The following is a 27,742-nucleotide window of genomic DNA, read 5'->3' as shown; positions in this document are numbered from 1 at the left end:
GGGGAAGCAACAATTATGATCCATATATATCTGAGATTTCTGATTGGTTACCAAGTAAACATGTGAAGCTCTACATTGCTCGCCTCAGGCTGTTAATTATCGCCTGATATTCGTCCAGTCTAGACCTAGATATTTGGGCACAAGTGCGTCTCAAAAACATCCGCCATGCCGTCACAATCCTATCCCTGCGCGCGTTCGCATCAAAATGTTTGACCTGTTGACATATGGAGTATCAGCCATGCGCTCCCCTCCAAATCTGAGAGCTTGGGCACGCCCGCGCTGTTGAATTTAATCAAAAAGAAGTAAGGCAAAGATCAAAAGATATCGGAGGCTCGAATGTCCAAGTATTTTGTGATTCCAGAAACCCCTAACGCCGTTGCTGGTCTCAATCATACAATGACCCAATATGTGACTCGAAGAAATACAATGAGGAGAGTTACGAGCATAATAAGGAAAACGTATTATCCCGTCTATGGCTGCACGACCTGAATGTTGTTCTTTTTCTGTAAAACCGGTAAGTCAATATCATGTCCACAATCCCGTAATGCCACATCAACTGTCGAGGTGCAACCTACCTTCCATCCATCCAGCTCTGTTTGCTTCGTCTTGTACTGCTTCAACATCTCCTCTAGCACTTGCTTCAATCCATCAGAATTCGTTTTGAGGGCGGGGAGGACGTCTGCGATTGAGCGCTCGACCAGCACGCCATTCACCATGCGGAAGCACTTTCGTTCTTTAGGGAGAGGTTCGAGGGTCTCGATGACAAGTCTAGGGAAACCAAATATTAGTCCCCGGGGTCTCGAAAATCAAGGAAGCCTGCTGCAGGCGCAACTACTCTGTAGCCACCATGTCGTCACCAAGACCTATATACGACCAAGAAACTCACCTATGCTCTTCACCTTCCTGCTCCATATCACCAATCTTCTGTGCCATTTGTTGCAAGGTGTTCTTGAAGTTCGTGTATTGAAGCTGCAGCTCTGTTCACGGAGTTTTGGTTAGTCACTCCAGCATCTGTAAAGCCCGTCTCAGAAGACCCAAGGGGGATTAAACGAACCCTGCTGCTTTTTGGGGTTGATTTGCGGTTGGCTGGCCATGGTGTCTTATTGAATTATGTGCGGCGTGAAGCTGTGAACTGCGACGCGGGGCTTGATACCGGAGATGATGGAGGTCAACGAACTCGCCGGCAGTGTCGAGATTGGCCGATTCCACTGGAGACGGTCGACAACGATATTAAAATTATACAGAGCCCAAACAAGTACACAATCCAGAATAATTTCGAGAGTATAATATCATCCCAAGAAAAGAACCTCGTTATCGACAAACCCTTCGATGTGTACAAATTGCACGTGACATCTACGATGTTTGCATATTTTGCACACTGGCGATACGATATCAACTTCAACCTCCGAAGCTCATTACTTTTCGGCGCAGACCATTAGTGGCCATTCCTGCCACTTGTATATCATTTGTTTCATTCGAATTAACATTTTACCCGCACCCCTAATTGTAACCTCGCCCATTATGGCTTCCGACGGCCCCCCAGCCAAGAGGCAGAAGAGCAGCCTACCGCCACAGCTGCGCGACGCGAAGCGCAAAGACATTGACGACTGGGAAACCAATCGAATGCTCACATCGGGCGTTGCCCAACGACGAGATTATAACGGCGACTTTGCCCCCGAAGATGAAGAAGGAACCCGAGTCCACTTGCTCGTCCACGACCTACGACCGCCTTTCCTCGATGGCCGAACGATTTTCACAAAGCAGTTGGAGCCGGTGTCCGCTGTGCGCGATCCGCAGAGTGATATGGCTGTGTTTAGTCGGAAGGGGAGCAAGGTTGTTCGGGACCGTCGTCAGCAGCGGGAGAGGCAAAAGCAGGCTCAGGATGCGACTACTGTGGCGGGTACGGCGTTGGGGCATTTGATGGGGGTCAAGGAAGATGAAGGTGACAGTGCTGTTGCTATGCCGGTTGATGAGGAGTATAAGGGTGGGAATAAGTTTGCAAAGCACATGAAGAAAGATGAGGGTGGGCAGAGTGCGTTTAGTAAAAGCAAGACGCTGCGCGAGCAGAGAGAGTTCTTGCCGGCGTTTGCGGTTCGTGAGGATTTGTTACGGGTTATTCGTGATAACCAGGTTATTGTCGTTGTTGGTGAAACTGGTTCCGGGAAGACGACACAATTGACACAATTTCTGCATGAGGACGGATACTCGAAGTTTGGCTTGATCGGTTGTACGCAACCTCGTCGTGTGGCTGCTATGAGTGTTGCGAAACGTGTGAGCGAAGAGATGGAAGTGGATCTTGGTGGCGCTGTCGGATATGCGATTCGATTTGAGGACTGTACCAGCGACGAAACTGTCATCAAATATATGACGGATGGTGTACTTCTACGAGAGTCACTAGTTCAACCGGATCTCGACAAGTATTCTTGCATTATTATGGACGAGGCGCACGAGAGAGCACTGAACACTGATGTCCTGATGGGCCTTTTGAAGAAAGTTTTGACTAGAAGAAGAGATTTGAAATTGATTGTCACATCAGCCACAATGAACGCAGAACGCTTCTCGCGTTTCTATGGCGGTGCACCAGAGTTCATCATCCCCGGGCGAACTTTCCCGGTTGACGTCCATTTCTCGCGCACCCCTTGTGAGGACTATGTCGACAGTGCAGTCAAGCAGGTCTTGGCTATCCATGTTTCGCAGGGACCTGGCGACATCCTCGTCTTTATGACAGGACAAGAAGATATTGAGGCGACATGTGAGCTGGTTGATGAACGGTTGAAAATGCTAAACGATCCACCCAAGCTCAGCATCTTGCCCATATACAGTCAAATGCCAGCAGAGCAACAAGCGAAAATCTTCGAAAGAGCTGCTCCTGGTGTGCGCAAGGTGGTCGTCGCGACAAACATTGCCGAAACGAGTTTGACTGTCGATGGTATCATGTACGTCGTCGACTCTGGATACTCGAAGCTGAAGGTCTACAACCCCCGCATGGGCATGGACACACTTCAAATTACCCCAATTTCCCAGGCCAACGCCAATCAACGATCTGGAAGAGCCGGAAGAACAGGCCCAGGAAAGGCATATCGTCTGTTCACAGAAATGGGATATAAAAACGAACTTTACCTGCAGACGATTCCCGAGATCCAACGAACCAGTCTTTCCAACACAGTACTTCTCCTCAAGTCACTCGACGTGAAAGACCTCTTGGATTTCGACTTCATGGACCCCCCACCACAAGAAACAATCACAACCTCCTTATTCGAACTCTGGTCCCTGGGAGCCTTAGATAATCTCGGAGACCTAACACCACTAGGCCGCAAAATGACACCCTTCCCAATGGATCCCCCCCTCGCCAAACTTCTCATCACAGCCTCCTCAGAATATGAATGCAGCGAGGAAATGCTAACCATCGTCTCCATGCTCTCCGTCCCAAGCGTCTTCTACCGCCCCAAAGAACGCCAGGAAGAATCCGACACTGCCCGCGAGAAATTCTTCGTCCCAGAATCAGACCACTTAACCCTCCTCCACGTCTACACACAATGGAAGTCCAATGGCTACTCAGATTCATGGTGCAACAAACATTTCCTGCATTCCAAGGCGCTGCGACGCGCAAAGGAAGTCCGTGAACAGCTGCATGATATCATGGTTGCGCAGAAGATGCCTCTTCTCAGCTGTGGGACAGATTGGGATGTTGCTCGGAAATGTATCTGCTCTGGGTTCTATCACCAGGCTGCGAGGGTGAAGGGTATTGGGGAGTTTATTAATCTGCGGACGAGTGTAACTATGCAGCTTCATCCGACCAGTGCACTGTATGGTCTTGGATATGTACCTGAGTATGTGGTCTACCATGAGTTGATCCTTACTGCGAAAGAGTACATGTCCACAGTCACTGCCGTGGATCCACACGTAAGTCACACCCTCGTCTTGTACGTCAATCCCCTAAACAATAGCTAACTTTTTTTTTTTTTTTTTGCAGTGGCTCGCCGAACTAGGCGGCGTCTTCTACTCCGTCAAAGAAAAAGGCTACTCACAACGCGAACGCCGCGTCACAGAACTAGAATTCAACCGACGGATGGAAATCGAGTCTCAAATCGCCGCTGACCGCGAACGCGCCGCCGCTGACAAACAGCGCGAACAAGAACGCAACGACCCTTCAAGACGAAAGAATGAGGTTGAAGTAGGTTCATCGGTCGTAAGACGACCTGGAGTCGGTGCTAGGAGGATTGGAGGTGTTACTGCGTCATCTTCGTCTGGTGCTGGTGCTGGCCATGGAGGTGGTGGGAGTGTTGTAAGGAGGCCGCAGGTGAAGAGAAGGGGAGGAAGGGCATTTTAGAGGTCCTTTTTTTCATTTTTAAGTGCATAGATGTACATATACCCTGTTTGGCGTTTGGATAAGGGTTCTCTACTGATAGTTAGAGGTTATATAATTGCATGGCATCTAGACCAGACTTCATTATAACGCTTTTGATCCTCAATTGACATCTGACAATAATATAACGCTCGTATGATACAAATCAATCAATGCGCAAAGGAAACAAAAAAGCCCGCAGGATGCTCATCAGATAGAACAGCAGGAACCCATGTAAGAGGTTTGGATCAACCAAGCCCAAGCACAACTGCGACGAATTGACCCTATTCCGTCCATTCTACCATCTCGTCCAACTGCTTAGTTGATAAAGTTTACGCAGAAGAAATGCAAGATCACACTTCCGAAGACATAGTCCGCAAACGCCCTGTACCAGTTAGCAACTTTCTTAGCCCAACCAGAACGAGAAAGCAAGAACAAACCTCTCATGCGAAACCTCACATTCACCACCATCCTCCTTCTCCTCACCCGCAATCCTCACACTCTTCCCCTTCCCACCAGCCTTACCACCCTCCTTCTTACCGTCACCACCATTACCACCACTGGTCTGCATCCTCAAACTTGCCGTAAGCACAAACTGCCCCACAGCCGCACAGAACCCACTCAGAAACGCATTAAACGGATAATTCCCAGCCAACACACAGTACAAAAACTGCGCTACCGCGACAATTGCCAGAAAACCCATGAAGGCGTCCAGCAGCTTCGTGCGCTGCGGTGTGGTCGTGAGGTACTGATTTAGCACATAGTGGGCGATTTCGAGCGGGGAGGCGTTGGATTTTAGGGTAGCTGGGCTGGAGGAGATAGTGGATTTTAGGGGTGTGGTAGTGGTGGCTGAGGGGGTGGAGGGTGTTGCTGCTGCGTGTCGTTTCGGGGCCATTGCGGAGGTTTGTTGTTGTTGTTGTTGTTGGGTTTGGGGATGGATGGTTGTTTTCGATAAGTGTAGATGGGTGCCGGTAGTAACTATGAGTGGCGATAAGGTAGATTCGAGAAGGAAACGCAGCAATTGGCAATGGTGTTGGCGTAGATGATGAGGTGTCGGGAGGTGATGAAGCTACAGTGTACAATCTCCGGGAGTCACGTGACTTCCTCGCACCCTTGATCAGGATATAACGGAAAGTCTAGCAGAAAAGCTCGAAAGAACCTTATATATTCTTATTTTGTTTAATTTTTTTATATATAGGTTTGCTGAAGCTTTATCTAGAGAGGAGAAAGCGAGATGGTATTTCACCGGCGATGGGAGAGCAAATGATAGGTGATAGAATGTGAGGGTATATGATAGTGATGTGCCACCCACATAACCACAAACTGTGGCATGATATGAACATGGAAAGTTCTCATCAGCATCCGATATATACAAAAAGCAAAGTATTCACATAATTCCGGGTCATCATGCGTCGTTGAGAGGAGATCGAGGTATTATAGATTATGAGATGGGAGATTCGGCTTGGTCGTAGATTTGTATTCGACTCAGAAAATATAGGCACTCAGGTGAGCCAACCAGATACATTCCCAAACGGCTGGCTATCCTGGGTTCTTTGCAAATCCATCTGGAAATCGCGCATGACTTGATCCCATTCTTCCCAATTGAGTTGCGAATTCGACGAGACTTGCTGTCCTTCTATCGGTGCTATCGCGGCACTTGGAGCGCCAGCTGGTGTGTCGCTAGCCGATTTGTCTGTCCCAATCACTGGTGACCGGATAGTATGGTCAATAGCCAAAAAGTCTGTGTCCGGAAAAATATCAGTGATAACACCCATGTCCCCCTTAGAGATATCAATATCACCAAGACCTATGGCTGGCTGTTGATCGAATGACACATGCGACGGAGTGGGCATTGAAACCTGTGTGTTGAAAGGAGCTTCGATACGAGGCATGAATTGTGGAAGGCAAAGGCTAGCACATCCTTGTCCCGTTTGTGCTGATGAGAATGTAAGGTCAGTTATCTCTGGGTAAGCCGTTGGCTCAGTTTGCATTTCTTCCCGTTGTTTAGCCCGGACAGCAGCAGCTCGTTTCATCAACTTTGCTATTGGCCGCCACATCATACCCTTCTTTTGCTTAGCATGCTGCTCTAACCTTCCATACACAGAATGCACGGCCAGCCACGCGCGATCGGTAATCGGACAAAGAGGACGGACACAAAGCTCAGATAGAATCAAAGCTATAGCATGCCAATGTTTGTAAGTGGTAAACAGCCAACCCCATTTAGATGTATGCTCATTGTTTTCCAATAAGCGAGCAAATTCGATCACTTCAATTGAAGTGAAAAAGAGATTTTCTCGAGATGCACTTGACAATTTGGCCCCACGGTCACCCCGGGTCATTGGATGGTGGATGATAAGCCACGTCTTTGCCAAGATTAAGCGAGCAACAGTAGCGCAGACCCAATAGATTGGAATATTCATATCGCAATGTCTAAGATATCGCTCTTCCATGCGGTGGTTCACTGCTTGAAGCATGTTTCCACACGTATCAGGGGACGGTTGTGCTTGTCCCAAGCGATATCGGCCACCCGGACAATTATAGCTTACCCGACGAAGGACGGTGGTGATCTCAAAACGAACCAAAGAGAAGGTCATTTCCGAACAGCCCTCCCGCTCGACAGGGGGTTCCTGCATGTCAGGTGCTATATCATCGTCATTGACATTCAGTGGGAGTCGAGTATCGTACAGCTTTTCATGGATTTGCGCATCAGTTCCGTGGTCTTCAGAAGTACAGATATCCAACAAGCAGATGTGCCACCACAACCGTCGACGTATCTCTGTCTCGAAAGATTTCAGGCCAAAGTTTGTACCATCCCGGTGCAAACCAAGTCCTTGAGCGAGCCGAAGAACAACCGAAGTCATGGCCCAAGCAAACTTCGTATCGTCCTCTCGACGCACACCGATAAGGAAAATCACTGCTGCTTGAAGAAGCATCAAGTTTTGAGTATTTAGCAAATTCGCTTTAGACAATGCCTGCTCAACGGCAAAACGATAGCGGCGAACCACTGCTTCGCGGCTTTCACCCAGCTTCGATTGGCATTGTTCCCGCGATAAACTGACAACGGCGACGAAATATATCGTCAATACCAAAGCCTCGGAGTTTTTGTCCAACATATCAGGGTTTTGCGCCGGGCCATTGAAGAGGGTACTTAGTGTAGGTTTGTGAAGGAGAGATATCACTGGCGCGACATTCTCCAGGTAGACATTCCAAAGGAAAGTAACCTGCTCTGGGGGTGGATGGTAGCTCCGCAGGGAATGAGATAGTGAGTAGAAGCCAAATAAGAATCCGTCATGACCGGTCGAGCCCGTAGACGACTCCGGAGAAGGATAGTCTTCATCTTCCGATGACGAAGGATCAAGAATGTCCTGCAACTCTTCAATCTCGTCACCCATAGTTGCCCAAAACCGATTGCTCACATAACGACTCCGTCCTTCATCAATGACCAGCCGCCCAAATTCATTTTCCAGGTTCTGCGGTGCCATCCTTGTAGGATCCTGGTCAACCATAAACGGACATACTTGGTGTTCTCCTCCCACTGCTTGTTCTTTTCCCTTCTCACTTGGTTGTGGCTGCTCGTTGGGTGCTGCATTCGCAATACTTTCGACGGGAGACCGTGACGGAAACGATGTATTGTCCGTCTTATTATCTTTAATCTGCTCTATCATGCCCTCCAGACGCCTTAGCCGCGATAGCAGTTCCGGATCTTGCTGCCGTCTCTGTTTGCGGGGAGCTCTCCCGGGAGCAGGGAAGACGCATTCGATCCCCGCCTTAATGCAATTCGAGCATGGTAACCGTTTATTGCAGCGTACTTTTCTCCGTCGACACGTAACACAACTATGCGAGTTCAAGTGTTCGTGCGATGATTGTGATACAGCGATGGGGTTGGAGGCACCGGTAAAGCTTCGAGACAAGCTTCTGGGATGCAGTGGACCCGCGTTGATGGAAGTTTGCGATGGAGGATTCGAAGGTGCGGGTTCGAGTGGTTGGAATGACATGTTTGCGAACCATCGACCTTCAGGTACATACTTCACTGGATTCTGTGAAAAAGGAACATGGAGAGACACAATCAAAGAACACGAGGCCGTAAAGAAAAGAAATTCTTATCAGATGCAAATCACGGGTGCCGTCATCGAGTCATAACGGGGCAATGGGGCGGTGAGTTGTGATTGGCTGGACTTAAGGTGATGACTGATTATGTTCTTCTGGGCCCTGAATGGTCTTGGCACTTTTCGACGGAATCCCGGCCAGAAAGAGTAACCACCCGAATTCCCATCATCTCTGACTGTCTGCTCTTTCCAAGGATTCGTATTGCGAGGCGAAATATTCATATTTATTATGGGCTCAGTATGTATAAAGTAGAATAGTGAGGCTACACGCTAATGTTACTATATATAATTCCTTAGGGCTGATGTATATCATCGCTTCAGACGAGCCTCTAACAGCACTGCCTGCGATGACTCGATCTTTGTTCCTTCAGGCCTCCAAACATTGATTAACTTGAATCCAGCCTCATTCAATAATGTCTCGAACTGCGCCTGCGTCCGCTCCAATGCAGCATATGAAGTCATCATCACCAAATCCACTGCGGCAGAAGACGAGGATCGATTTATCCCCAGTACCAGAACCTCATTGAGCAACAATAACGACTCTGGAATCATAGCCTCGCATACTCGCCCTAGGATCTGAAGAGTTTGCTTATTGGGCCAGCCATGCAGGACTGTGCGCAAGTAGTACGCCTTGGCTCCTTTAACGGGTCGTTCGTCGAAGAAATTGTATCCTTGCGCTTCGACTGGCGGCATTGTGTCCTTGATTCCTTCAACAACCACAGACAGGTCTTGTAAGATGAGCTTTCCCAGCAAATGTGGAAACCTGTCTCGGAAGGCAAGAATATCCTCACCCTTACCGCCGCCGATGTCGACCAACAAAGGAGCCATAGGATCTTCAACACGTATCTTCTCATCTACAGGAAAGAAGATAAACCAGCCTTGACCCTTCCTTCGAAACGAGGTAGTCATGGTGGTATTGAACGCTTGCTGGTAGTATTGCTTTGACGAAAGGAAGTCGAAAAAATGGGATCGAGTACCCATGGCGAATTGGAATGGATCATCGTCCGCATCATCTGGGATCTTCCATCCTTTCTGTGCGAAGTATCGGGGAGCTTTGACAGGACGGTAAGGTAGTGAGTACTACATCTAGTCAGTAATGGACACGGGATGTCTCTGCATGTCCCTGGAGAAAGCACGTACCCATGAACCAGGACTGCTGCAAGAGGTGAGCTCGAGATAAACATTGCTGTCGAAAGAGTTGAGGTGAAACTGTCATTAGAGACCTCGCGGACAATCCCCATGGCGGCCAAGAATCTCATAATTCGTGCTGATAGGCAAGTGAGTAAACTATCTTCCCACTCATTAGATGTCGTAAAATACATACCTAGAAGCAGGGTTCTGCATCTGTCTCTTCTGCAAGTTGCTGAATGTTGACTTCCCCATCCATGCTCTCGTCTAAGAGCTCGACCATAGCATCGAATAACTTCATTGTCAACTCCCAGTCGGAGCACGATCGCCTGAGGACTCTACATATTGTCATTATAAATATATAGTATAATAGAGCCTAGCATACATACAGAGTAATACAGCCGGGAGACAACGTCCAGAGACGTCTCGTATGCATTCCGCAATTTCTCACAAGCTTGAAGCAGTTCCCTGCGCTCATTGTCGTTCACGCTGCTAGGGCCAGAAGTCACAGCTGCCGTGTTGATTGACTCAATAAGTGCGGAGAAATCCATTGTTTTGGATAGTAACCTTCTGGACAGTGACGATCAAATGTCAAATGTATCTGTAGTTGGTTCATAAAATGCAATTAAGGGGAAACAGTGGAATGGGTATTTATAGTATAGATGGGTTAACCAAGTCCCTGTAATCAATCGAATAGTCATCACTATACATGCTGGCATATGCCCGAACTTCGGGTTGTCGTTGATGAATAGACCGAAGTTCGTCTTATTTATCTCTGTTGTTCGGGATATTCCACAGAAAGCTGTAGTTGGCTACAACGCTTCTACTTGGTTAGTTGGTGATAGAGCAAAAGCTTTTTTTTTTTTTTTTTTTTTTTTTTTTTTTTTTTTTTTAATTAGTACGAAGGATTTAGAGAGAAATTTGTAAAGTACGAATACGCTGTGTTCCCAATGTGTACAATTTTCTAGTCGATCTGCGACGAGGAAAAAAAGCATGCAAAAATGTAGTACATATCACAGTTTTTGTACATTAATACAAAATCACTACTATTATGTATCTCTACCAGTATAAAATAGAAAGTTTAGCCTTTCTAAACACCAGCCTTGATAATATCCGCTGCACGCTCAGCAACCGCATAGATCGTGCTCTGCAAATGTCCGCAGACCTGGAAAGGAAGAACAGAGGCATCAACAACACGGACATTAGAGGTACCGTAAACCTTAAGCGACGTGTCGACGACTCCTCCAATCTCCTTTGGCATCATGGCCGCGGTAGAGATGGGGTGGAAGTTCGATCGATCTATAATCAAGGTTAGCTTCATGGCTTAGCAAGGAGGAAGGAATTGCACTTACAACCTGACTTGAGGAAGTCCGACCAGGCCGCATCAGCAGCATCAGAAGCAACAGTGGACAGACCAGGGCTGATCTCATCCCCAACCTGGTCCGCAAACGGCTTGGTGCTGTATAGCTCACGGATGAAACGAGACACCTGGACCTGAGACTCGAAGTCAAAGTCCAACATGAAGTACTTGGGGTCGATAGTAGCCGCAGCGGTGGGATCAGCGGAGGAGATGTGGATGTTTCCACGAGAGAAGGGAACGAGAGACCAGTATTCCGTGTCGAAAATATCGCCAGAGGGCTCGATCAGGACTTCGGCCACGGGGATCTTCGACTTGAAGATCAGGCTCCACTGGATCTTGAAGAAACGTTCGAGATCACTGGCGTTGGTAACGTTGCCGTTGGCCGAGGCGACCTTGGCAGCATAGTTGGGCAGCTGCTTGTATAGACTAGCGCCAATTTGGATGGAGGTGTTGGGGAACAGCTGCGAGATGGTTGGGTACGAGATGAAGTCGGGAAGCTGGGTGTGGTTCTTCTTCGAGTTATACTCGATGGCGTTGTTCATTTGGTCTTGCAGGTTTTCGCCGACAGTGGGGAGGTTGATCTTAGTCTTGATGCCGTACTTGGAGAGGATGCTGTTTTTGTGAGCTTCAAGGATAAATTAGTTGGGGGTTGGTACAGAACTCACGCTTGGTTTCCAATGCCAGAAAGCTCGAGCAGAACAGGCGACTTCAATGATCCAGCGGAGAGAATGACTTCACGCTTCGCATGGATGGTTGTTGTATTGCCGTTTGCCAGAGTCACCTCAACACCATCAGCAGTGACATCCTCACCGTCCTTCCATGTCAGGCGGTTAGCATGCGTGTGGAGCAGGACATGCAAGTTCTTCCGAGATTGGTACGGGTAGTAGTAGGCGCGTGCAGCATCCTCACGGATGTTCAAATTTGAGTCCACGGTCATCGGGTAGAGACTGTATCCCACCATATCGCCTCCATTGAGATCTTGATTGTAAGAAACCGGAACATCCAAGTTCTGGTAAGTCTTGTTCAAGGTCTGCGCGAGACCATCGTTCTCTTCCACAGGAGGCCAGCCAACCTTCAACGGGCCCTCGTATCCATGGGAGGCAGGATCGTAGGTGACACCGGAGCCCTGCAGGAAGGTGTAATCAGTAGGGACCTGGAAGCCCTCACCCTTCTTGAAGTACGGGAATAGGTTCTCCCAGTTCCAGCCCTTGTTTCCAATGGCCTCCCACGCGTCGATCTGTGCGTCCTGTGCGCGAGCGTAAACCATGCCATTGATAGTACTGGTTCCTCCAAGGGCCTTTCCAGCTCGCAGTGTCTGTGGTGATCCCCCACCATACTCTTGGTCCACGGTCTGGTAAGCCCAGTCGATATTGGTGCCAAAGGCATTGCCGTATCCTGTCGTGTCGGTCACGTTGGTGTTGTTGAACACAGATCCTCCAGCCTCGATGACTAGCACGGAAGTGTTCTGATGTTCAGAGAGACGGTTGGCAACAACCAGACCGGCAGTACCTCCTCCGACGACAATGTAGTCGTAACTTGACTGGGTGTTTTGTGCAACGCGCGCTGGAATGGCGGCCGCGAAGGGAAGAAGTGCAAGACTAGCGAAGCTGCGCATCTTGCAAGATGAAGGGGATAGAAAGAAAGAAAAAAATTCCTGTATAGAGTAAACGATAAGCTCTGAAACAGGAAGCCTGATGGTTTATATACTCAATGACAGTTGCGACGGAGCATCGGCCTATTAATATAAGTACGGGATAGTACGGAAACCACGGTAGACCGTCGGCTTGCCGATTCAAGAGAAGCACCCGAGCCGTAAAGAAAATTATCAACCAACAGCCATTGAGCTCTCAGCCGTCACGGCGTCCGAATATGGATCCGATGTCGGAAATGTTAGAGATAGCCAATCACCCAATCTATGTGGGACGCATCTTAGATTGCTTAGTGGATCCGATAGGATGACAGACCCTGACAAATGTACTCTGGCTCTGCGGAAATCTTCCATGTTGCTATGGCCGGATGCTTATATCAGGATTTATAAGAACCCTCACATCCCACACTAGGCCTAGTGTGGATTAGAACCAGTTACGATAGGAATGTGGACCAATTCTGGAAAAGTCTCGGGAAAAGAGTGGGTCAGCCAGGAACCGATTTAAAACGGCCCTGAAAATGGAAATCACGTCTACGGAGTATGTCCAAATTTGGATTAGCATGTTGCGAGAAGTTTCTTTGATTCAGAAGTCCGAGTACTGCGCAGGGTCTCAAGGTGCACCGCCATAGGATTGATATACATAGAGGCCTCGTTAGTGGAAGTAAGACCAGATTGTATCTTGCCAGGAGCTCAATCATCCACCTTATCCGAGTTGTATTGTCTATCTATAGAGACTTTTCGTCGTCAGAGCCTTCGATACCCGCGTGGCGATAACCTTTACTCCATATGGCGATCTGCTGCCCAGCGCAGTCGCATTTCGGAATCCGAAGTCCACCCGGGTGGGGCCTTTTTCTGGGATACTCTTACCAGTAAAGAGGACAGAGAAGGAGCAGGGATCATGCTTTGCTTACAGCTGGTGTCTTTGATGTAGAATCCCAGCGGATATGATTGCGAGCACACGAAGACGCATGACATACAACGATTGTGTAGAATAAGTTATAAGTTCTAACTCTTGAAGGTGAGATGAGAGTGGAAGAGCAGCAAGAATGCGATATATGTACTGTCGACGGTGCTTGACAGAACCGAATCATACAGAACAGGCTTTTGCAGACATAAGTTTCATACTCTCCTGTCATTACTCAATATCAAGTTTACAAACACACAAGAATTAGTCAAATATAGGCGCAACAAAGCTATGTTCTTTTTGGTGTATGTCTACTTCCAAAGTAAGTTAGGTCACTGCTGCGACCTCCCTAGCTGCCTTGCGATATTATGGCGATTTCTTGCCGTTGGGATCAGCCACGACATGGGAGAGTCGAGACTCGGCTACCCTATCAAAGAAGTCCTTAAAAGTGGCAGTATCGTACTTTTTAGAAGTTTGCGCCATGGTCCACTGTTCAATGCCTGGGTGCCGATATAGTCCCAAGGTCCTCGCATACTGGATTGCTTGCTTGTTTATCCGAAGCCTTGATATGAGGAGGCGATGCGGGTGTAACTTCTTCTCGTCGTCCAAAGTACCATTATAGAACTCATGGATAGAATGCATAAGAGTCGGGTGCTCCATAATTTGGTATTCGGGCTTAGATTGCAAGTGTTGTCGAATCAAGTATTTCAAGGTATACGAAGAGAGCAGACCTCGCCTTGTTCTCCTGTAGTCTCCCGTGGTCTCTGAAATCTTTGTTGAAACCCATCAGTATTTCAGGATCATCTTGCGTCCACGAATCCTGCTCCAAACCTTTAACTATCTCCCTTCTGTGGGGGGTCAGAGGTCGGAAGCATATTGTGATTTTCCTTGTAGTGATATAGACGATACCTAGTTCTTTTCTAAAACTTCTCTTGTGACTTTGAGTCTGTAAACACAGGCGAGAATCCATAGCCATCGCGGATGCTGACAGGCCAAGCAGAGTTGGTGTATCTATGTTACTAGTGCGGTTGTCAACTCGCGATACTCTCCGGAGGCATCTTCGTCTGGCAAAGGAATTTTAGCAGAAATGTGAGACCAGGCGGAGCCGAGCGAGTCTTCCTTTCCACAGCTGTGAGAACCACCGGCTTCAGATCTCTGCCTTGAAACTCCGTCGTCTCGACCCAGTGGCCGGAATAGTATGAAGTCATGTAGATGGTAGTTTTGACATCGGGGTACTTCAAGAAAATAGACGCCATTTGAGATAGCTTCAAAAGCCGGTCATCTTCGAACGTGCTCGTTACGATGATACCAATGCACAAGCCACTAACGGAGTCATAGTCTCCGTGGGAGAATGTCATAATGAGAGCTTTGTTACCAGACTTCGAGATATCGGCCATAGTAGTCGCTAGTCCCTTCAAGAAGAAACCATGTAGTCGCTGGTATCATGTTATAGTCGCCAAAGGCCGGGATTGGTACGATGGATTCCAGAAGGGACGGGTTCAGCAAAAAGCAGCATCATGAACCGAGTGAAGATAGGCCCTCATGTACATGGCGTATGGCTTTATTCGATGAGCACTTCGTACTGCATCGGACCAGTTCGTTGTCATCGAAGTGTACGTAAGTGGGTATCTCATAAGAGCCGCAACTTGCGCAAGCAGGATACTGTTTGAGGCTGAATTGGAAACAACATGCGTCTGAACCTTCCTTTGATTCGCTCTGAATATTATAGTCTTTGAATACATCCCAGTGCTTCGATGTCAACGTGACCCACAACCTGTAAGTGGGTGCTCGGGATTAGATCCTATTCCGAAGGGGATCCGCACCCCTCATGTTGACTGCGCATAGCTATAAGTTCCAACTCCTGCTTTTCTCGTAAATAGCTGCTGGGGTGGTTGAATAATTTTGCCCATTCAATTCTCTAAGTCTCTTTGTAGTCGCTGCCATTGGATTGCGCCACTACGCTCCCATCATGTCCATTTCCGCCTTTGACTCGCGAATCTTCCGCAACCTGTTCGGGACAGAGGAGATCCGTAGTATCTTTACCGATGAAGCCTACACTCAATATCTCGTTCAAACTGAAGCGGCGTTGGCTCGTGCAGAGTCCACGATCGGAGCGATACCCCAGGATGCCGGAGCCGCCATCACGGCCGCCCTTGATACGGTCAGATTGGAGTATACTCAGACACCCGGCATCATTCAGCTTAAGCACTGATACGATATGCTTAGCTTCGAGAGATTATCACAAGAGACCGAGGTTGTTGGATACCCCGTTCTTCCGCTAGTGATGCAATTGGTGGAGCACACTCCCGAAGCGATGGGGAAATACATCCATTGGGGTGCAACCACCCAGGACATCATGGACGTGGCCTCGATATTACAAATGAAAGAAGGACTGAAGTTGGTCGAGAGGGAGCTAGACACACTCATTGGAATCTTGACCTCCTTATCGGGGAAACACCGAGACACGTTAGTGAAGACCATCTTCAGACATGAAAACATTAGCTGCTAACCCTCATATCATCCGGTTGTAGTCCAATGGCTGGTCGAACCCATCTCCAGCACGCATTACCCTGCACCTTCGGATACAAATGTGCCGTCTATCTTTCTAGTATTTTACGACACAAGGACCGACTTCAACAGCTGCGAGAACGTTGTCTCTTAGTCCAGTTCGGAGGCGCCGCGGGCACGCTCGCCTCTTTAGGAACTGACGATATTGGACTGCGTGTTCGAGCACAATTAGCCAAGGAATTAGGCCTGGAAAATCCCATGATTACATGGCACGTGGCTCGCGACAATATCGGGGAGATCCTTGGGTATCTGGCCCTGGTTGGAGGAACACTCGGGAAGATCGCGCTAGACCTCATTATTATGTCTTCGAACGAGATGGACGAAGTCTCGGAGCCGTTTGTGCCCCATCGCGGAGCATCTTCCACAATGCCGCAGAAGCGGAATCCGATCTCCAGCGAGGTCATTCTAGCTGCATCCAAGTTGCTGCGATCGCATGCCTCCTTGGGTTTGGATGCTATGGTGGTGGACTTTGAGCGAGCGTCGGGTCCCTGGCACTTGGAATGGGCCGCCATCCCCGAGGCATTTACGGTGGCAGTGGGTGCGCTGTACCAGACCAAATTTGCCCTCGGGGGACTGGTGGTTAAAGAAGCCTCGATGATGAAAAATCTCCTTTGTACTAGAGGATTAATCGTTGGAGAAGCGGTGATGATGAACCTAGGCGAGTACATCGGTCGACAACAGGCCCACGATGTGGTATACAATGCATGCAATGCAGCTATAGAAGAGGACCGAGCATTATTGGACGTTCTCAAGGAGGACTCGTGTGTGGTGGAACAGTTGGGAGAAGACAAGTTGGCCCAATTGTGTGATCCGTTGAATTATCTTGGGAGTTGCCAGCTGATGGTCGATAGAGTGGTCAATGAGGCCAAAAGCTCCACACAACCCGTCAATAGCGTATAATTTAAATTGAGGAAAATAAATGAATTTTGAAGTTTGCATCAGTCACTGTTCAATGCCTGCATATAGAGAACCTCCTATTTTCCCAGTCCTTCAAGGCACCTACTCTCGACTACTTGACACAAGCTAGAGTTGCTTGTACATTTCCTTTATCATCTAGACATCTCCCCATTTGGTTCAGTTGAGCAGGTCCGAGCGGACTGGGATAGCAGTCCGGCCAGGAATAGGACCCTATTCCGACTCCCATGAAATCAACCCCACAAGGAATGTCAACCCCGGATCTTGGCCCTCATGCATGAATTTTGAGAGACGATCTATAATACTGATCTGGGGAAGTGAGCAAAAGCTGTGCTCGTGCAGGTACCCCGTTATATCTCCTGCTTGACTGTGTTTAGTCACAATGTCCTCCTCCTCAGCCTTCGAGGGACCTCCTTGACGCTCGCCCAGCTCATCCTGGTAGTGTGCCCTGCCTTTCTTTTATTTGGCTACAATCAAACAAATGTTGCTGGACTGGCCACTCTTCCTGACTGGGTCGAACGTTTCCCTCGCATCGATACGTCTACAACCCACGGTGCCCAAAGAAGCGACAATGCCACTATCCAGGGGGTGGTGATCGCCACCTTACCCTTGGGGCTCTCATCGGATCATTCTCGTGCTCCTGTACTGCCGATAAATTTGGACGGAAGCTGGCCATCTTGGCCGGGGCGGTATTCATATTGGTGGGATAGGTTCTCGAGGCGTCGGCATTCCAGCTTGCCCAGCTGATTGTCGGTCGAACTATCCTGGGCATGGGTGTTGGCATGCTAAGTGGAACCGTTCCTACGTGGCAAGCATGTTGTCTTGGACGGCGTTCTCATCTCATTGGGGTACGTGCTACAGGCGTGGATCAATCTGAGCTTCTATCAGTTCAAACCTGGCCCCATCACCTGGCGACCTGCAGTCGCAATCCCCATTTTCTTTTCTCTTGTGCTTGCATTGTCTATCTTATTCATGCCGGAGTCTCCCCGATGACTGGTTCAGAAGAATCGAGTACAGGCGGCGTACACCACTCTGGCAGCGCTCAAGGATGATACGGAAAATTCGACCCAAATTCACTGGGAGATCACAGCCATGCAGGTATCTCTGGAGGAAACCCGCCACACAACAGCGTCATTGTTAGATCTTCTACGCATGGGCGAAGACCGACTGCTATATCGTTTTGGTCTCTGCATCCTCCTGCAATTCTATCAACAAATGTCAGGCGGTAATTTGATCTCGGTCTACTCGACTACTATCTTCGAGTCTGGTCTGAGAATGGATTCGGAAACAGCCCGTATTCTGAGCGGAGGCACCCTGACCTGGAAGCTTCTTACTTGCTTTATAGGGTTCTTCGCTATTGATCGATTTGGACGCCGCTTTGTACTTATAATCAGTGGTACCGGCATGGCCACGTGCATGATGGGATCAGCTATTGCGACATCTTTTCCAACGTCAAACTATGGCGCACGGGTAGTCAGTGTGCTGTTTGTGTTCCTGTTCAACTTTTTTATTCCGATTGGATTCCTGGGAGTCAATTTCTTGTGCTGCACTGAAGTGTCCCCGACGCGGTTGCGGGTGGCGATGTCTAGTATCCCGACTGCGAACCACTGGCTGTGGTGAGATTTTCTGTATCACCCTGAAATCAGCTCAGTGATACTAAAACCTGTTAGGAACTTCGCTGTCACGATGATTACGCCCGTGGCCATCGACACGATCGGGTACCGATATTACATCGTGTATACATGTGTAGGATTCTGCATTCCAAAATCTGTATATTTTCTCTATCCGGAGGTAAGTTATGTCTCCCTGCCTGGATTTTGTTCGAATACTGACCTTCAGTAGATCGCGGGACGATCCCTCGAAGACATCGATAGAATGTTCCGCGATAGCCCAAGCGTGCTGTCGTGCGTCAAGTACATGAAGGGGGTCGATCAGTCCGTTATCGATGATGTGGAAGGAAAAAGAATGGTCAAGCATCGAGAGTCAATGTAGCTAGTACTTATTCCAGCCATGGCTTGATGTCTTCAAGATACTAGTACAGCTTCTTCGCACACATTCCCAACCCGTGTAGTTATTCCTTACCTCTTGCAATATATTGTGCTTAAACAATGATTATTATGTCGAATATCACATATGATCATCACTCATTCGAGCAGAACGAAGAGTAATTTGCAGCATACTACCAGAAAGCCATGACAGCAAGCGCTATGCCTCGAGTTGCCGTGTTGTCAGTGGTCTGGAGACAGCAGAGACCGTTAAAGCTGTTCGCGACCAGATCGAAACACAAGGGGAAAAAAGACTACTGTAAAATGACAATGGGCACTAGCGTGGCGAGTCATTTGGTCAAGCGGATCAACGGGTGGGAGCGTTGCCGATGTAGGATGCCTTAGGGCCACTTAATACCTCAGGCTAAAAAAGGCCGGAATAAGCGGTTATCCCGTACTCCAACAGAAACGTCATCTAGTCATCTCATACCGAGGATATCAACGGCTGCATATTTGATGCATCATGGTTCAGGTTTGGTAAGTAGGGACTCATTCGCTATTTTTTGTCAGAGCTAATCATCAAAATTTCCTCGAACAGTGACCGGTGCAGGCTGTAAGCAAAATACCGCTAAGATGAACTGCTCGACACTGACTTCCTAGAAAACGGGTCAAATGTGACGGGCGACAACCGAAGGTAAGACATTTCCTACTATCCACCTGAACATCCTGTTCTGACTGGTTGGGAAAGTAGTGTGGCAGGTGTGACCGCGCAGGCGTTGAATGCACCACATCGGCCCAGCTGCGTCGAAAAACCACTCCTCGAGGGTACCTAACTCTTTCCCCTAACTTGTTATTGATTTCGCAGTACTGAGCGTCTATTAGGTATGTTGAGCCCACACGGGAAACTACCCAACAGCTCAGGGATGAGCTGCAAAAGGCCCGCGATCAAGTACGCGGTGTATCGGCGCAGGCGGAGGAGTTGCGGGCTACCGTCGCCCGCCAGAATGAGGAACTAGAACGCCTGAAACATCTACATTCAAATATAAACAGTGTTCCATCATCCCACAAATGTTCCTCCCAAGATCCTGTGGTCGGGCACCTAGGACGGCTGGTCCTTGGGGACAGTAATGCGGAATTCTTTGCAGGGTCCACGACCGGCGTGCATTTCATATTATCAGCCCAACAGCAGTATCAAAGACGCTTCCAATCTTCTGGCCATTTTCCTGAAGGTGTGTTTCGTCTACATGTTCTGAGAGTGTGTCAGGGGAGGGCTCGAATACGTCTGAGCGAGCCTGACCCGCAGGTTTTGAATTTTCCAGATTTCGAATATGACTTCCTCTTTCAACAAGATATTACCTCTTTTAAGTCCATATTTGACCGGTTCAAACATTGTTGGGGTACGCTGTATCCGGTCCTCCTGCCAAAGCAATTTTTCGCAGCTCTAGACCAACTTTTTCAGGGTATACGAGCGTCTTCCGACGTCTCATTCTTACTTCAAACATATGCATTGCTCGCCCTTGATGCGTCCAGCCATCATAGTCCTGATTCAGATGTCTTACATCACACCTTGACACAGTCACAATACGACAGGATATTGAGTGACCTCTTTGGACGAATGCCAAGTCGCGGTGATCTCACGACCCTCCAGGCACTCTTACTCTATCTGCTTTACCTACAGATCACATCGCAGCATTCCTTAGGCTTGCGCATTTGTGGGATGGCGGTCAGGCTCGCCCAGTCGCTTGGCCTTCATCGTCATTCAAGACGCTTTCGCCATGTTCAGGGTGAAACAGAGCTGCGTAAGCGGCTATGGTGGTGTGTGTATATACTTGACGTGTACGGGCCTATCCATCCCGCTTCTAATAGTATCTGGTACTGACATCACGCCAGGCAATCAAGTGTATTGTTCGGTCTACCACGGACCGTTCAGCATGCTGACGTCGACGTCGACCTACCTATCAATGCTGATTTCGATGATCTGCACTGTGAGCAACTGTCCTATCCCCTTCCCGGGGAGACAACTCGTGTAGAGCCATTCATTCACTACATCCAACTCTCTCAATTATTGTCTCGCTGTTTGCAGCAGATGTACACAACGACGGACCGACGTGGTGCGATTGGAAAGATCCAGCGTCTCCAGCGAGAGCTAGATGTGTGGGGGCAGAATGTTCTGGCTTCCCAGTCAGATATTGCCCTGATGGAAGACATAGGAAAGAATGACCTTGGAGAGATGTCCGGATACATCTCGCTATGGCTTTCCTTACTGGCACAGTTCACCAGCGTCCTCATTCATCGCCCCGCCTTGACCTTTGACCCCGAGGAGCCACAATTTAGCGAGAGCCTCGATGTCTGCGTGGAGTCAGCAACGCAGATTATCGCTTGCTTCCATAATGGAAGTGGTCACCACCTCTTGCCTCAAATGTGGCCGTCTGGGTATCACCTTGTATTTCAAAGTGCCCTAATGCTGCTCTACAATTGCTGGGTTAGAGGGCCGCAAGACGCTTCTACATCACAGTCATCGATGAACCTTGCCACTTCATTAAACCCAATGAAACTCGTTGGAACCGCTATAGAGCTTCTCAATCCCCAGCCAACAACTGCCGACAACATAGCTTCAACACCAGGAAATTTGAATTCGGGACTGTCGCCAGAGGCGATAACCGAGTTAAGCCAGACATCTTCCTTTCTTCAACACTTGTACGATCAGTCTCTACGGGCCGACTTGAGAACCATTGAACTACCGCCGCCTTCGGCCCAGTTACCTGGTATGCCTATCCTGCATTCCATTCTCGCCAGTTCGCCAGCGCAAACACCTCGCTCCTTCGACTATTCCAGCATGCTGGACCCGATGAACATAGCGACGGCTACGTGGGCCCCCTTTTCAATTGGCGAGGTGAATCAGATGGAGCCATTTGAATTCACAGATTCATTTCTAGTACCATGGGGGGACTGATTGGATCTATGCTCTGACCTGCCTATGAAAAAGGTAACATGTAAACATGATGCTGCTTTTTGGTCATCCTGGATCATCCCTGGTTCACTCCAGGGTCGCTCTTCCCCTGCTCCCTGAAACAACTTGTATAGTAGAGAGATTTGAGTGATGTCTGAATTTGACCCAAAAGGGATAAATACCGTACTGTAACGACAATACAACCTTCCCCGCGTTGCTTTGAAGCGTATCAGATTCAGACAAATGATGGGACAAAGCCTTGTATACTTCATGGGTATAGATTCTTAATGAATTAATCCGTTGCAAGCCCATTGACTCCTTAAACCGCCGGAGGTACCTTGCGTAGATCAGAACAGCCCTACCGTCTCCTTGTTGTACTCGGAGTAGACGCTGTATCTCCGCGATTGACGTGACAGGCGATTCTCGCTGCTTGCGGTGCCGAACTGAACCAACGCCTCCCGGTCGCAGACAACCACTACTATACTTTCAACCAGGCTGTTGGGGTACGTTCTAAGAAACAAAAGAAAAACCTCTTGGAAGGGCAGATACTGTCCCTTCTCCATTGATTATTAGACTAAAATAACTCCCTGAATGTCCTAGATCTCGGCTATTTTTCTGCCTTCTGGTGGTCTAAGGCCCCTTCCCCTTCCCTTCGTCCCCCCTTTTCCAGAGACGAGGCCGCGTGGCCGACAGTTCTATCCTCCGGAGATATCGCCCAGGCTGTCCGATGATTGCGATCAAGGACTGCACGGTCAGGTACAGACGGAGCCCGTCATAGCTCGTACCGGAAGAAAAAAGCACGGATACCATCCGAACTGTGTACACTTGCACGGATGGTCAGCTACGGACCGTACCCGGAGGTAGACAGGGAAAGAAATATATTGTTCGCTTGAAAATCGCATGCGTTCTTTTACGTCCGCTACGCTCATGAATAATGACCTCTACCTCGAACGCTGCAACTGATCGGACCGTCGATTTGACTGCTCAGTCTGGAGATTCGCCAAGGGACGATGGGCAATTGCTGGGAAGTAATTTCGATAATGAGAAGGAGAATGTGAACCCGCGGGGTGGGATACCGGAACATAAGTCGGTTGCAGAGCAGGGTGGACGGGATGCAACGGAGCAGCAGGACGAGGTAGATGACTTTGGGCTTCCGATTCGAGCGCGTCCTCGACCACCACTGCAGCCCGAAAGTGAAGCCTCGGATGATCATGAGATATTTCACGATGTGGAAGACACCTCCCTGAAAAGTCAAGAGGGGCAAAAAGCTGCGGAGAAATCAGAACAACCAGACGAGCCGGAGAAAGAGCGCGAAGCTACTACGTGTAAACCCGAGGCCTCTGATGACTTAGCACAGGGTACTCCAGAGAGTCAAGCAACACAATTGCCTGCACAAGCGCCAGTATCGGACAATAAGGAATTCTCCGAGAAAACCCCTGTTGCTTCACCGGAAAATGAGAAACCGGTTACTCCTAGCGCACCTACGCAAGGTCTCCAAGATGAAAATGCCACGCCCAACGCTGAAAGTGCCGTTGTTCCTAAACCTGAAGGCCAACGTGAAAAACGACCGAATCTCAAGGCTTCCGAATGGTCACATCAGCGATTGACCGCAGGCCAAGAATCGGACGACGATGAGAGCGAGGAAGAAAGTGACAACGAATGGAAGGAAATGCCTGCTCTTGGGGAGTTCGACGAGTACGATGATTTTGGTCGGCTGCTTGCTCGTGGAGCCAAGAGACAGGAGGAAGAAGAATATGCACAGCAAGGTTATAGTGGCGCTGGCAAGGGCTACACTCGCGTCCAGCTCGACGAGGATGCACAGTCAGCGACAAGCTTGGACGAAGACACAAGCTACCTGTTCAAAGAAGCAGCAGGCAACTCAGCCGGTGTAGAAGGGGAAGAACTGCGTGATCCCGACAGTCAACTTCAGGCCACGAAAGACATCCTGACTGAGGGCCAAAGGATAGCATATGTCGGGGTAACCAGGCTATCCATACATGAAATGTCATTAGATCAGGAGAAGATACCCACAACTAAAAGCGCCAAGAAAGCACTACAGAAGGGTAGGGACGCCACGAAGATGTGGGGACAAGCAACGATGGCACGGCTTTATGCGCATATGGAAATCGATGCTGCAGAGCAAATTATGATTGAGCAGTTGGCCCAACACGGCGTGCAACCATTGGATCTTGTACCGCCTTTGATGCAAAATGCGCGAGTCAAGAACCCCATGGCAGAGGAAGATGGTCCCCCACGCGAGTCTACGTCCTCCGCTTCCTCTTCCGGCGATAAAGACAGCCATCAAGGTAGTATCTCGACTGAATTAAATCGAGATTCCACGTTGACGTCCCCTCCACCACCGTATGAGACGGCCCAAGGAGAAGATGACCCCCCAGAGGTTCAATCTCCATCCGATATGCCAACATCGGCCAAGATCGATATCGACCTCCGATGGACGGTTCTTTGCGATCTCTTCTTGGTTTTGATCGCCGATTCAGCCTATGATGCCAGATCCCGAAGCTTGCTTGAGAGGGTCGGTCGAGCTATGGAGGTACCATGGCTTCAGATCACCAAGTTCGAGAAACGAGTGATGGATGCTCTTGAAATGCAGGAGGCGGAAAATAACCAGGAGACATGGGACGAATCAGACCATATGGAAAAACGTCGGAAGTCTGCCTTGAAGCGCAGATACATGGTCATGGGTCTGGCTACTGTAGGAGGTGGACTGGTTATTGGTCTCTCGGCTGGGTTGCTGGCGCCAGTAATAGGCGCTGGTCTTGCTGCTGGCTTTACCACAGTCGGGATTACAGGTACTAGTGCTTTCCTGGGAGGAGCAGGTGGTACGGCTCTGATCGCGTCTGGTGCTACATTAACCGGAGGCACAATCGGACTGAGGGCTTCACATCGCCGAACCGGTGCTGTTCGGACGTTCGAATATCGACCGCTGCACAATAACAAACGAGTCAATCTCATTATTACGGTGTCTGGTTGGATGACTGGCAAGGTAGATGATGTACGATTGCCCTACAGTACTGTTGACCCTATTATGGGCGATATGTATTCCGTTTTATGGGAACCTGAAATGTTGCAAAGCATGGGTCAAACCATCAACATTCTGGCCACTGAGGTAAGTTCCATGTCTATGTGTTATTCGTTGACACGCGCGGATCGTTGACAATGTAATAGGCGTTGACCCAAGGTCTTCAACATGTTCTCGGAAGCACTGTTCTGGTAGCTCTTATGGCATCATTGCAACTACCTCTTGTTCTTACAAAATTGTCTTATCTGATAGATAACCCATGGAACGTTTCCTTGGCCCGTGCGAACGCAGCTGGCCTTATTATGGCCGATTCCCTAATAGACCGCAACCTGGGTAAAAGGCCTGTGACCTTGCTTGGGTATTCACTTGGGTCGAGGGTCATATTCTCATGCCTGAAGGAACTCGCAGATAGGGGGGCCCAAGGGCTTGTCGAAAACGTCTACATGTTCGGATCACCAAATGTGGCAAACAAGGATGAATACATCAAAGCTCGCAGCGTGGTCTCTGGGCGTTTCGTCAACGGCTACGCTTCTAACGACTGGATCTTGGGTTATCTATTCCGTGCGACGAGTGGTGGAATCATGCGTGTTGCAGGTCTTGCACCAATTGAAGGAATTCCTGGACTAGAGAATCGCGATGTGACCCAGTTGGTCAATGGGCATATGGATTATCGTACAGCAATGCCTCGGTTATTGAAAGAGGTTGGATGGGAAGTGTTGAGCGAGGAATTTGCTGAAATCGAAGACCCTGATCCGGAAAGCCATGGAGAGCGGCAGCGGGAGTTGATCCGAGAGATCGACGAAGCCCGTAAAGAGGCAGAGATGAAACCAGAGAAGAAGCGATTTGGTCTGTTCAAGCGAGGGAAACTGGCGCAAAAGAAGGGGTGGGAGACATACGACGTCGAGCGCAACAAGTCCATATCGCGTAGCTCGACCGACAGCGCCGGTACCGGGTCAGTTTTGTTTGACATTGACGCTATCAAAGCCGAACTGGCTTCGGAGGCCATCGAAGTTAAGCAGCTGGAGTCAACCCTTCCTCCAATGAAGTTGGATTTGAATTCTCCAAACGGACAACCTCCCACCACGCCGTCATCCTCCGATGCAAAACAGAAAGAAAAAGAAACGCCAAATGCAGGCACAACGCAGCCCATGCCTGCACCAAGTTCTGATCATAAATCACTAACCCCCGATTTGCTCTCTGGTCCACACGAGGAAGAAGGGATCGAAATGACTTTTGATACTTCATACAACGAAGATATACCACAACGTTCGCACTCTGCATTCGAACCACCCAGCCATGATCCTTGTCCTACGAGACCGGAACTGCGATCCTCCGCGACGATGCCGGTTGGCGTTGGTGCCGGTGTTGGTGCCAGTGCTCTGGGTGCGTTAGCTATGGAACCTAATGCTTGGGCAGAGCATGACTTTGGGGGTGGCGAAGAAGGTGATATGGAATTGAGCTTTGAGTGAAAGTTTTACATTTCAAGGTATACATCTGTTATATAAGGCACAAGGTTTTCTATGGTGTTGTTGGGTTATGTTTGTTTGATGTACGTTTTAAGCAAGGTGCTAGCACTCATTATTATCACGCCAATTGTACTGTATTATTTCATATTTTCGAAATCCTCCATACATGGTGTTGTCGCATACTCCGGCCTACTAACTAGTCATCAACTAGTATTCAATCAGTATCCCAACTGCCGCCCCCTCACCTTCGAAATTACAAGCTAAACCGAAATGATGTTTCCATTTCCTCATCTTAACTGACTAAATCACAATATCGCTCGTTGAGCTGTCGGATCTAATCTGCCGCTGCGGAGAAACGCCTAGTTCGCGTGTCACGCGCGTTCTCCCTCGCTCTCCCTCGCCCCTCCCACAAGTCAGCCCTGCACAAGTCACGCCTGAACGCCTGATTAGGGGCTGACTGAGCGTCGTCTAAAGAACTTGGCCGATCAAAATTCCTAGTTCGTTCTGCTTCTTTTTGGTAGCCAACGTCAAGTACTGATTATTATCAAGCTACTTAGAACCGTGCGGTGACCCTGACAAAAGCACGCAACGGCAGTACTACGACCGAACTACCTCTCCGCGACCGGAAACTAGGGCCGTTAGCTGTCATTGAGCAATTAATTATCCCCTCGAACCGTCGGTATACCAGTTTTATTGCAGTAGTGTTCCCGCGGCCACCACAATTCACCATGGGGACCCGAACGAGACCAGATCCAAGCTTTTCAAGAAACTACCTCACGACAAGGAATTTTTCGGGCAAGCATCTCTTGTCAACGTTCAATAAAGAATCAAACGAACCCAGCAAATCACCCAAGCCAGAGAGACCCGAACCCGGTATCGACGATGCGCCGATTAGCTCCAGCGACGACGAAGTGGAAGCAGGCGATCATAATGTCGCCGACATATCCGATCTCGAGGAAGATAGAGAATTGAAGGCTCCGGGGATGCAAAGTCTGGAGGATAAACTCGCAGAAAGTAGTGCCTTTGGGCGGCGAAGCGGGAGGGTATCGGTGTCGAAGCAGGACGGGGATGATAAACTGGAGGTAGCGAGCTCTCAGGAAAAGAGCCGGGCAAGGACTTCGAGTGCTATGGATGACCGGGATAACTTAATCGAAATGTGGGGTTCTTCACAGCACAGCAAGAGGCGGAAGGGGGCACAATTTTCGAGCCAGAGCAGACTTTCAGCCTCCAGTGTGCCTTCCTCTCAAGACAGCAAGTCGATATCGAGACCGCAAAAAAACAACAAAGCATACGGGAAAAATTCTCCACAGGAGAGGAAGGGAAAAAA

The 27,742-nt window shown here is 49.0% G+C and overlaps 10 protein-coding genes across 10 annotated transcripts; 4 read left to right on the top strand and 6 right to left on the bottom strand.

Moving 5' to 3' along the window:
* Nucleotides 1-17: 17 nt before the first annotated feature.
* On the bottom strand, nucleotides 18-1,288 carry EURHEDRAFT_413215 (putative prefoldin subunit 2). The gene is made up of 4 exons (XM_040782115.1): nucleotides 1,055-1,288; nucleotides 887-977; nucleotides 576-768; nucleotides 18-503 (listed from the first exon to the last, which is right to left on the bottom strand). Exons 1-4 carry the CDS (start codon nucleotides 1,092-1,094, stop codon nucleotides 471-473), a joined length of 357 nt encoding a protein of 118 aa, XP_040638101.1. The 5' UTR covers nucleotides 1,095-1,288; the 3' UTR covers nucleotides 18-470.
* A 2,890-nt stretch (nucleotides 1,289-4,178) lies between these two features.
* EURHEDRAFT_413213 (putative oligosaccharyl transferase subunit Dad1) lies at nucleotides 4,179-5,383 on the bottom strand. Its single transcript, XM_040782114.1, has 2 exons — nucleotides 4,786-5,383; nucleotides 4,179-4,730 (listed from the first exon to the last, which is right to left on the bottom strand). The coding sequence occupies exons 1-2, from the start codon at nucleotides 5,238-5,240 to the stop codon at nucleotides 4,664-4,666; spliced, it is 522 nt and encodes a 173-aa protein (XP_040638100.1). The 5' UTR covers nucleotides 5,241-5,383; the 3' UTR covers nucleotides 4,179-4,663.
* Nucleotides 5,384-5,514: 131 nt separating this feature from the next.
* On the bottom strand, nucleotides 5,515-8,425 carry EURHEDRAFT_413212 (putative C6 transcription factor). The gene has a single exon (XM_040782113.1). It carries the CDS (start codon nucleotides 8,338-8,340, stop codon nucleotides 5,848-5,850), a length of 2,493 nt encoding a protein of 830 aa, XP_040638099.1. The 5' UTR covers nucleotides 8,341-8,425; the 3' UTR covers nucleotides 5,515-5,847.
* Nucleotides 8,426-8,760: 335 nt separating this feature from the next.
* On the bottom strand, nucleotides 8,761-10,130 carry EURHEDRAFT_378292 (S-adenosyl-L-methionine-dependent methyltransferase; the record flags this gene model as incomplete). Its single annotated transcript, XM_040779058.1, has 4 exons — nucleotides 8,761-9,531; nucleotides 9,588-9,718; nucleotides 9,776-9,917; nucleotides 9,969-10,130. 4 exons carry the CDS (start codon nucleotides 10,128-10,130, stop codon nucleotides 8,761-8,763), a joined length of 1,206 nt encoding a protein of 401 aa, XP_040638098.1.
* Nucleotides 10,131-10,640: 510 nt separating this feature from the next.
* On the bottom strand, nucleotides 10,641-12,879 carry EURHEDRAFT_501983 (GMC family oxidoreductase). Its single transcript, XM_040785774.1, has 3 exons — nucleotides 11,605-12,879; nucleotides 10,932-11,551; nucleotides 10,641-10,878 (listed from the first exon to the last, which is right to left on the bottom strand). The coding sequence occupies exons 1-3, from the start codon at nucleotides 12,552-12,554 to the stop codon at nucleotides 10,670-10,672; spliced, it is 1,779 nt and encodes a 592-aa protein (XP_040638097.1). The 5' UTR covers nucleotides 12,555-12,879; the 3' UTR covers nucleotides 10,641-10,669.
* A 978-nt stretch (nucleotides 12,880-13,857) lies between these two features.
* On the bottom strand, nucleotides 13,858-14,888 carry EURHEDRAFT_403371 (uncharacterized protein; the record flags this gene model as incomplete). The annotated part of the gene is made up of 3 exons (XM_040780212.1): nucleotides 13,858-14,166; nucleotides 14,210-14,475; nucleotides 14,537-14,888. The coding sequence occupies 3 exons, from the start codon at nucleotides 14,886-14,888 to the stop codon at nucleotides 13,858-13,860; spliced, it is 927 nt and encodes a 308-aa protein (XP_040638096.1).
* A 572-nt stretch (nucleotides 14,889-15,460) lies between these two features.
* Nucleotides 15,461-16,971, top strand: EURHEDRAFT_501982 (class-II fumarase/aspartase family protein; the record flags this gene model as incomplete). The annotated part of the gene is made up of 3 exons (XM_040785773.1): nucleotides 15,461-15,663; nucleotides 15,718-15,957; nucleotides 16,023-16,971. 3 exons carry the CDS (start codon nucleotides 15,461-15,463, stop codon nucleotides 16,957-16,959), a joined length of 1,380 nt encoding a protein of 459 aa, XP_040638095.1. The 3' UTR covers nucleotides 16,960-16,971.
* Nucleotides 16,972-17,251: 280 nt separating this feature from the next.
* On the top strand, nucleotides 17,252-19,255 carry EURHEDRAFT_531421 (general substrate transporter; the record flags this gene model as incomplete). The annotated part of the gene is made up of 7 exons (XM_040787189.1): nucleotides 17,252-17,316; nucleotides 17,373-17,565; nucleotides 17,685-17,750; nucleotides 17,788-17,922; nucleotides 17,980-18,590; nucleotides 18,645-18,765; nucleotides 18,817-19,255. 7 exons carry the CDS (start codon nucleotides 17,252-17,254, stop codon nucleotides 18,964-18,966), a joined length of 1,341 nt encoding a protein of 446 aa, XP_040638094.1. The 3' UTR covers nucleotides 18,967-19,255.
* A 215-nt stretch (nucleotides 19,256-19,470) lies between these two features.
* Nucleotides 19,471-22,216, top strand: EURHEDRAFT_480400 (uncharacterized protein). The gene is made up of 6 exons (XM_040785485.1): nucleotides 19,471-19,496; nucleotides 19,558-19,572; nucleotides 19,620-19,653; nucleotides 19,711-19,784; nucleotides 19,842-20,795; nucleotides 20,850-22,216. Exons 1-6 carry the CDS (start codon nucleotides 19,483-19,485, stop codon nucleotides 21,910-21,912), a joined length of 2,154 nt encoding a protein of 717 aa, XP_040638093.1. The 5' UTR covers nucleotides 19,471-19,482; the 3' UTR covers nucleotides 21,913-22,216.
* Nucleotides 22,217-22,843: 627 nt separating this feature from the next.
* On the top strand, nucleotides 22,844-26,418 carry EURHEDRAFT_457675 (DUF726-domain-containing protein; the record flags this gene model as incomplete). Its single annotated transcript, XM_040784451.1, has 2 exons — nucleotides 22,844-25,036; nucleotides 25,096-26,418. The coding sequence occupies 2 exons, from the start codon at nucleotides 22,844-22,846 to the stop codon at nucleotides 26,416-26,418; spliced, it is 3,516 nt and encodes a 1,171-aa protein (XP_040638092.1).
* Between the last annotated feature and the right edge of the window lie 1,324 nt (nucleotides 26,419-27,742).

Source organism: Aspergillus ruber, assembly GCF_000600275.1.
Source record: "Aspergillus ruber CBS 135680 unplaced genomic scaffold scaffold00016, whole genome shotgun sequence".
Lineage (NCBI taxonomy): Eukaryota > Fungi > Ascomycota > Eurotiomycetes > Eurotiales > Aspergillaceae > Aspergillus > Aspergillus ruber.
The sequence above is the reverse complement of the archived record's forward strand: the minus strand, read 5'-3'. Positions and strand labels throughout refer to the sequence as shown.